Genomic DNA, 9,233 nt, shown 5'->3' on the forward strand with positions numbered 1-9,233 from the left:
GAGCATGTCACACCCCTGAGCCACACCCCTAGCCTTCTGTTCCCTCACTGTCTTTTCTCCCTCACTGTCCCCTCCCCAGGCTGCTCTCTTGATGACAACGGAGTTGAATTTCCAATTGGACAGATCTGGTCACCTGGTGATCCCTGTGAGTTATGCATCTGCCAGGTGAATGACAACCTGCTCGCCTTCAGCTGCTTTACCTGGCTGTCCCACCTGCCTCACCCCCAGGAGACCACTCCCTTCCCCTTCCCCTTCAGAGGCTGGGTCACCACCAGCGGGGCCTCACTTTCCCTCATAGCAAGCCTTAGGACCCTGTTTGTTTTGTCCTCAGGGGGGTCACTGAGGGCAGCAGAGCCTGGTGGACTTGCCGTAGGCGCTGTGGGTGGCACAGCTTGTGCAGGGAGCTGTTGCTGGGAGGGGTCTGCCATCAGGCGGCCTTGTCGAGGGTCGCGTGGGGCATGACTGGCTGAGGGCCCGGGGATGCCACCTCTGCTCATTGCAGCATTTCTTCTGAACTTCACCTGTCGGAGGTAGATAAGAAGGACAAGCTCTTGAGAGTCAAATAGAAATGGAAACAAGGCTACTGAGAAAGAAATGCAATAATTTCAGCTTGGTCTTTACTACACTAGTGTTCCTTTTTATTTTAAGAGCGCTTTGGCTCCTGAGGGCTTTCTTTCTCAAAATAAGACAGTGTGGGGAGGGGTACATCACTGGGGAGGCCTTGGGAGTCATGTCGGAGCTCCAGGCCCCCCCCCCCCCCGCATCCTGGACGCGGAGTTTGCATTTCAACCTCCTCATAACTGGCATGCAGTTCTGTGTGTGAGCAGCTGGGCGGTCCAGTGTCTTCCATGTGTCATTGAGGTGCCTCGGCCCTTGCAAAGCCCAAGTGCATCTGCTGGAATCAGAAGAGGGAGGCAGGCCTTTCCCTGCTGTTTCTCCTGCACAACTGATTCCCAGAACTCATTTTATAAGGGAGCAAAATAAAAGAGCCATAAACATGCAGATTCTTACGAGAGAGAGAAAAAAGGAAGGAACCTCATGTGGCATTTTGGTCTTCTGAAATAGGCATTTCCGGCAGAATAGTTGTCTATAAAAACAAGATTTTATTGTTCTCTATAGGGTTGGGGTAAGCCAGGGTTCCAGGGAAAGGCTGAGAGAAGAATGTGGAGGGTGAGGGTACGGCTTTGGCTGCTGCTGTGGAGGGACAGGAAGCTGAGGAGAAAAAGGTCCCAGCCCTGACTTCCCTCTCTTGAGATAAGTGAAATCTTCGGGAAGACCTAGGTCATCTTTTCCAAGCAGCTGGCCCTCTTTGGCTCTGAGGAAGGGGACCTCTGGCACCCTTGAGAGCAAGCCGTGGGCAGTAGGCAGTGGGCAGTGGACAGCATTGTTCTTTCCTCTGGTTTGGGAGGTGGGCCCTGGTGTCCCAAGTGGGGTCTTGGTGAAGTTCTTTCTTCCTTCAGGCAGATGGCTCTGTGAGCTGTAAGAGGACAGACTGTGTGGACTCCTGCCCTCACCCCATCCGGATTCCTGGACAGTGCTGCCCAGACTGTTCAGCAGGTAACCCCAGCCCAGGCCTGGCCCCAGCCCACAAAGGCAGCTCAGCGCTCTTGGGAGTCCTGGGCCTCCCTGCCTCGTGTCGCTCCACACTGAGCGCCCGTCAGGCCTCATCTTACCTTATCTACTAAGCAGCCTGTTTACAGATGAACACTGTGGCTCAGAGAAGTAGAGCTGCTTGCCCGATGCCGGTCCTGGTAGGCGCTGGACACAGATCAGAGCACACGGGATTTACCGTCACCTTTGTGGACTCTGTGATTGTGTCTTTCTAGTCTATCTGTGACACATACATCAATTGATAGTATATGTACATGAGTACTATATAGTATATGTGGCTTGTTCTTTAAAAGTCTTTCCCTTAGGGCTGGCCATAGTGTTACATGTCTGCAATCCCAGCACTTGAGAGACAGGGCAGAATGATGGTGAGCTTGAGGCCAGTCTGGGTTACATGGTGAGGCCCGATATTAAAAAAGTAAAGCTGGGAAGATGGCTCAGTCAGTAAGTGCTTACTATGCAAGCATGAAGATCTGAGTTCAGGTTCTCATATAAAAAGCCTGACATAGGGCTGGAGAGATGGCTTAGTGGTTAAGGCACTTGCCTGTGAAGCCTAAGGACCCAGGTTTGATTCTCCAGGTCCCATGTAAGCCAGATGCACATGGTGGTGCATGCATCTGGAGTTCATTTGCAGTGGCTAGAGGCCCTGGTGCACCCATTCTCACTCTCACTCTCTCTGTGTATCTCTAATAAATAAATAAGCCTGGTGTAAAGCTGGGTGTGCTGGCACATGCCTTTAATCCCCGCACTCAGGAGATAGAGGTAGGAGGATTGCTATGAATTTGAGGCCACCCTGAGACTATGTATGACTAGGTCAGCCTGGGCTAGAATGAGACCCTACCTCGAAAAACCAAAAGAAAAAAAACCCATATTTATTTATTTATTTATTTGAGAGAGAGAATGGGCCAGGGCCTCCAGCTGCTGTAGACAAATTCCAGACACATATGCCACCTTGTGCATCTGGCTTATGTAGGTCCTGGGGAATCGAACCTGTGTTCTTTGGCTTTGCAGACAAGTGTCTTAACTGTTAAGCCATTTCTCCATCTCCCTGCTTTTATTTTTTTTTTTTTTTATTTTTACTTGCTTATTTATTTTTAAGACAGGGTCTTGCTGTGTAATACATCCTGGCCTCAAATTCACTAAGTTGCCTAGGCTGGCCTGGAACTCACCATCCTCCTGTTTTAGTCTGCTGACAGCTGGTATTAATGGGCATGTTCCATTAGTTCAGCACCTGCTTTTGCACTTAGCAGTATGTAACCAATTGCATCCCAATGGCTTCATTCAGATAAAGCCTCTGGGGAGTATCAGAATGGGGGCTTTTGGGGAAATGGACAGGTAGTTGTGGCTGGCTGAGTGGGGAGGGACACAGACCTGTGTGTCTCCTGGCCCTCTGCTGTTCCCACCCCTGCTGTCCTCAGCAGCCCCCACCCCACGGGCGAGGACACTAAAAACCAAGACACTGTGAACCCCTTGCTTCATCCCGTAGAGAAAACCAGGGGCACCTATTCCGAGGAGTGTTTGTCACTTGCCTAACTTCAGGGTGACTGCCTAGGAAGGTGTGCAGCCTGACCTTTGCTATCCAGATAGTCTTCTGACCTTTGCCCTGGATATACACCTGGTTGCCACCAGCCACCCCTACCCCCCTTGGCTGCTGCTTACCGCTTGCTCTGTCTGGCAGGCTGCACCTACACAGGCAGAATCTTCTACAACAATGAGACCTTCCCGTCAGTGCTGGACCCCTGCCTGAGTTGCATCTGCCTGGTAGGCATTCCCCTGACCTGACCCGAGCCCCAGACCTCAGCCCCAGCACCCCAGAGAAGGGCCATTGCTCCTCCTAGTGGAAGTCAGCTCCTCCTCCCAGGCTACCTTGGATGACTCTCCAACCAGGGCCAGGGAACAGTTGGAACCCTGGTCAGCCAAGGCTCCCTGACTCTGGGTCATGGAGGCTGACTCCCCGTGCTAATGGCTCAGAGACTCATGCAGCAGGGTGGGGGAGTCAGGGCCTTTGAAATATGCCCCCACTTGAGCTCTTGCTACATGCCGGCCACTTGTTCTCAGACCTTGTTGTGCACAAGCTCAGTGAATCCACTGGAGGTTCTTCTTGTTTGTGGGTGAGAGAACCAGCGCGCAGAGACCAAGTTATTTGTTCATGATCCCAGAGCGATGCCATGCACCGAGCCTTGTTCACTCTAGATCCAAGCTTATACCCCTGAGCCATCCCGTGTCTCCATGTGAAAAATACACCCGATAGTACGTGCAGTGATTTAGCGTTTGAAATTGCAGGACAAAACTCCCACTGCTTGTCACGCTAAAGCTGCTCATGCTGGCTGCGGCTGCAGTGTGAGCAGCCGGCAAGCCTCGCTCTGGTTGTGTGTGAAAAGGGCCAAAAATTGACAGGAAGGTTGGGAAACTCAGAGTCAACATCTCCATGGCCTCAGTGACCTACTGCCCATTGGCCCCATCTACTCACAGCCACATTCTTTGGGTCCTTTTTCCCCAGTTTACTCTCTCTCTCTCTCTTTCTCTCTCTCTCTCGTGGTGCTGGGCATGGTACCCAGGGCCTCACATATGCTGGGCAAGTGTCGCTGAGCCCTGCCCCCGCCCTCCTCTGGTCTTTGCTGTGAAGCTCTGCTGGGCAGTTCTGTATTTGCTCAACAGGCCACCCGTTGGGTTGGTCAGACCCCGTTCTTGTGAGATTCATGTTCTAGTGGGAAGAATCCTGACTGAGCACACGGCACCCCGTCCCCATCCTGTCCCTCCATGGATGTCTCACGTGTGCTCGTGTGGGAATACATTGCTGTGTGCCCTGCGCCTTCCCCGTTGTCCCACCAGCTGCCCTCAGTGAAGGGCTTTGTGCGTTTTGTATCCTGCAGCTGGGCTCAGTGGCCTGTTCGCCGGTGGACTGCCCCATCACCTGCACCTACCCCTTCCACCCTGACGGCGAGTGCTGTCCCGTGTGCCGTGGTGAGTGGGAGCAGCTGCCCGCACCCGAGGTTCCCTGGTGGGCCGGGCTCTTCCATAAGAGCCTGTCTCTGCCTCTGCAGACTGCAACTACGAGGGAAGGAAGGTGGTGAACGGCCAGGTGTTCACCTTGGACAACGAACCCTGTACACGGTGCGTGTGCCAGGTAAGCTGGCCTGGGAAGCCAGGACTGCCAGCCAGGTCTGATTCTTGCCACATACAGAACACCTGAGCCAACGTGCCTGTATTGCTACTGTTCACCTGTCATCAGTTGCTGGGACACCGGGTCTTCTGGCCACCTGCGCCCCTACGTGCAAGTCCAGATGAAGGTGGCCTGCCATGGCCGGCATTACCTATTGTAATGTAATTCTTAGGCACTGTGGTCTCTGCCTGACACCCTCTTGTGGATCCCACGGCTGCCACAGGAGGCTCTGGAGGGCCTTGCTCTGGGTGGGAGAGATGCTCTGGGCTTCCTCACAGGTGTCCTTCTGTTCCAGCTGGGGGAGGTGAGCTGCGAGAGGGTCCCCTGCCAGCGGGCCTGTGCTGACCCCTCCCTATCACCAGGAGACTGCTGCTCCTCCTGCCAAGGTAAGCAGGCTCTGCATCCTGGGCTTTCACCATCTTCCACTGTGAGCTTAGAGACATCAGGCTTGGAAAGGACTGCCGTAGGAATCCTGGCTCACACAGGGAGCATGGTTTGCTCAAGATCACATGGCTGTGGTGGGGTTTCCTGAGTAGTCCATTCTGCCATACCCTAATGTGCCACCTGATGTTTTCTTGTTTATTTATTTATGCTGCAGATCAAGCTTAGAGCCTTGTGTATGTCAGGCCAGTGCTCTGCCTCTGACTGAGTAATCCACCATCCCTCATCTCCCACTTCTCTCTATCTCTCTCTCTTTTTTTAAGTTTTTCATGGTCGACCTGAAATTTACTACATGGTCTCAGGGTGGCCTCGAACTCCTACCTCTGCCTCCCAAATGCTGGGATAAAGGTGTATGCCACCATGCCCGGCTTCTTTTTTTTTTTAAAAAAAAATATTTTGATTTGTTTATTTGAGAAAGAGGCAGGTAGAGAGAGAGAGAGAGAGAATGGGCACACCAGGGCCTTCAGCTGCTGCAAATGAACTCCAGATGCATACACCACCTTGTGCATCTGGCTTTATGGGGGTCCTGGGGAATTGAACCTGAGTCCTTTGGCTTTTCAGGTAGGTGCCTTAACTGCTGAGCCATCTCTCCTGCCTGCCTGCCCCACCCCCTCTGTTTATATATATATATATATATATATATATATATATATATATATATATATATATGGGATTTTGTTGTTGTGCAGGCTGGCTATGAACTCTTAGATTGAAGCACTCCTCCTGCCTCAAACTTTTGAGTGCTGGGACTGCACACATGTGCTACCAGACCTGGCTAGTCCGTGTGGATCTTTTTCACAGTTACAAACCAGGGCACAGCTACCTGCTATACAGTCCCAGAGTATACATGTGGATCACAGCTAGCCTTTTAAAACAGTCTGTTAGTCACTGGAACCGTTCTGATTATAAGAGTTTCCTGCCCTCCCTCCATCTCTCCTTTCCTCCCTTTCTTATATCCTGTTTTTCTGTGTCTTCCTCATTTTCTTCCTTCATCCACAATGCACTTCCTATAAGGCATACATTCTGAGATGCTCAGTGGCTGTCTGAAACTGTGGACTATATTGAACTCCACCATCAATCTGATAACCAGGAAAACTCAGTGAGTACTAGGCTGACCCCTCCCATGGTGGCAAAGCATGAGTCATGGCCTGGGCCATGTAGTATGAGGCTCCGTCATGTTACTTAGAGTGGCACACAACTTAAAACAGACACTTACCGTTCCTCTGGCTGTCTAGAGACTTTTAGCCTGCAACCAGGTGGCCACTGAGCATCTGCCTTCTCAGGTTGGCAGCTAGCATTATCTCCACTTTCCAGATGGGGAGGGACTGGGAGAAGCAATGCTTCTAGCTATTGCTGCTGGACTGAAGCCTAGGGCCTTTCTTTCCTTCCCTGGGCTCGTTGGCACTCCTCCACATGAGGAAACTGAGGCTCAAAGAGGAGTGCTGAGCCAATTCCTATTCTCAGAACCTCCTGCCTTGCCTGTGCTTGCCACATGCCTCTTCCCACCAAAAGTGCTCTTTAAGGAACACCACCTTTTTCATTGAAGGAGAATAGAAACTGCTTCCTTGTGATGAGTGTAAAATATAACAGCTTCCTTTATGTATAATTCATATCCCGCCCAGTTCACACAGTTAATGCGTACCGTTCCGTGGTTGTTAGCTAGTCAGAGTGTCAGAGTTATGTAACCTTCCTCACAGGGCTTCTTTTTTTTTTGGTTTTTCGAGGTAGGGTCTCACTGTAGCCCAGCTGACTTGGAATTCACTATGTAGTCTCAGGGTGGTCTTTAACTCATGGAGATCCTCCTACCTCTGCCTCCCAAGTGCTGGGATTAAAGGCGTGCGCCACCACACCTGGCCTACACTATTTTTAAAATAATAATTTTAGGTTCATAGCAAAACTGAATGTCCGCCAGGTGTAGTGGCTTGAGGCCACCCTGAAATTGTATAGTGAATTCCAGGACAGTCTGGGCTAGAGTGAGACCCTACCTCAAAAAACACAACACAACACAACACAACAAAACAAAACAAAACAAAAAATCCTGAGTGGAAAGAATAGCGTTTCTTTTTTTTTTTTTTTTTTTTTTTGGTTTTTCGAGGTAGTGTCTCACTCTGGTCCAGGCTGACCTGGAATTAACTCTGTAGTCTCAGGGTGGCCTTGAACTCACGGCGATCCTCCTACCTCTGCCTCCCAAGTGCTGGGATTAAAGGCAAGAATAGCGTTTCTGTATATATCTGACTCCACACACCCACTGCCTTCCCCGCTATCAGTATCCCACAGCAAAGTGGTGCGTACCTCTGTTGTTAGTGGTGTGTCTATACTGATATGTCACTGACACCCACAGTCTATAGCTGACCTGAATATTTAGACTGAGATGTCCCGTACACCCTTTCATTCTGCCCCAGGGTGTCTCAGCGGTGATACCCAGGAGAGTTCCGTGCCTTGCACAAATCACACTGCACAGTTGTGGTAGGGCCATGTTGGTGAAGTGTCCCCTCCCTCCCTATGTATGAGTCCTTTTCAGTCCTCTGTCTTTGAAGGCAAGAGCCAGCTGCTCTTACCAGGAATGCTGAGGTGTCTCTCCTCAGTCAGTGAGAAGTCCCCTTGTGCCTCTCTTTCCCCCTCTCTCCAGAGTACCTGTCTCCTCCAGAAGAAGGTCCGTGGCTCTCACTTCATGGAGACCTGGCACTCGACAAGGCTGCTCGGAGCCCCCGTGGAGACACCAAGATCCCTGCCAACTGTAGCTCCTGCCTGGGGCTCCTGCCAGAATCACCTACAAGACCCACACTCCACTTCCTGCAGCTGCTCTTAAGGACAAACCGGTCTAATGTGCATATGGTACCCACAGGCCTGCCAGGAGCCCAGGCATCATCCTTACCCCCAGTGGAGCTAGGGGAGGCCAGAATCAGCCTCCCCCCTGAGCCCTCAACAGGGCCGTCTGTCCTTTCTGGACCCTCCTCTACTCTACCTCCAGCCTCCCTGGGGGCTCCTTCACCACCTGTTACTCCAGAGCGCTCCTTGTTAGCCTCCAGGGCCTGGACAAGGTCCAGCTGGTTTCTGCCTGTCACCCCCACGACCAAAGCTTCAGCACCTTCCACAACAGACCCTGGCCCCTCAGAGACCCCTAGCACCCCCTTGAGACCTCACACGCTCTCTGCAGCCCTCATGGCCACCCCCGACCCTGGCCCTCAGCAGCCCACAGTAGGGACTGCAAGGAAGGAAGAGTCTACAATTTGAGCAGGTCACTGTGCCTGGGAGATTCTGGACAGAGCTTTGCCAAGTGGTTCAGGGAGTATGCTTGGGCCTGGAGGGCATACCTGGTGGGCCACCAAAGGTTCTCTCCCACATAAGCTCCTGGTTGGGATGAAACCCTCAAGGCTGATATCATCTTGCCCCTGGAGGCATGGAAGTCTTCCTGAGAATTACATAGATGGTTTTCTCTGTGGTCAGCGTTCTCCATAGGCTGCACAGTTGCCTTGTCTTGTGAGAAGGTTGGGGCTGGTGAGCCCGCTCTGAGCAGAGTCACATGGGGCTGACATCCCGCTGCGACTGGAGGCACAGCTGCTATGCATTCTTATCTGAGATGTCCTGATTAAAGGCTGTCCTGGTTTCCCCAGATGCTTTGCTTATTCATATCTCATGGGGTGGGGAATGCTGCCCCAGGCCTCCCCCAGCTGGTATAGAACCACCCTTTCCCCAACCTACTGATGGAAAGTCACCTGTACCGCTTGGGCCGGGGAGGGGTCTCAGGTACTCATCTGTGGTCTTAGAAGTTGACTCCTAGACACTTGAGAAGATAGATGGCTGGAGATGCTTTGCTGGGAAGAAAGCACTAAGATGAACTGCAGGCAGGCAAGCCGGCTGATGATGGGTGGGGGAGGTCAGCAGCATCAGCAAACCAGGAAAGGGGATTCTCAAGAGAAGTGAAATGGGGCTGGGAGACAGTTCCATGGTCACCACATCACCGGCTTCTATTACTGACTCCCACGAGGGCTGTGGGGTGAGCTGTATCCTAGTGTGTGAC

General features: G+C 52.0%; 1 protein-coding gene across 1 annotated transcript in view; it reads left to right on the forward strand.

Annotated features, from left to right (window-relative positions):
* Vwce (von Willebrand factor C and EGF domains) overlaps positions 1-8,825 on the forward strand; it is a 35,569-nt gene extending 26,744 nt beyond the window's left edge. Inside the window, exons 14-20 of the mRNA XM_004667562.2 lie at positions 80-165; positions 1,461-1,557; positions 3,287-3,369; positions 4,482-4,572; positions 4,653-4,735; positions 5,067-5,157; positions 7,842-8,825. Coding sequence (XP_004667619.2) covers positions 80-165; positions 1,461-1,557; positions 3,287-3,369; positions 4,482-4,572; positions 4,653-4,735; positions 5,067-5,157; positions 7,842-8,446 — 1,136 coding nt within the window. The 3' untranslated portion in view covers positions 8,447-8,825. The remainder of the gene's footprint in view (positions 1-79; positions 166-1,460; positions 1,558-3,286; positions 3,370-4,481; positions 4,573-4,652; positions 4,736-5,066; positions 5,158-7,841) is intronic.
* The last annotated feature ends 408 nt before the right edge of the window (positions 8,826-9,233 follow it).

This window comes from Jaculus jaculus, chromosome 1 (genome assembly GCF_020740685.1).
Source record: "Jaculus jaculus isolate mJacJac1 chromosome 1, mJacJac1.mat.Y.cur, whole genome shotgun sequence".
Taxonomy (NCBI): Eukaryota; Metazoa; Chordata; class Mammalia; order Rodentia; family Dipodidae; genus Jaculus; species Jaculus jaculus.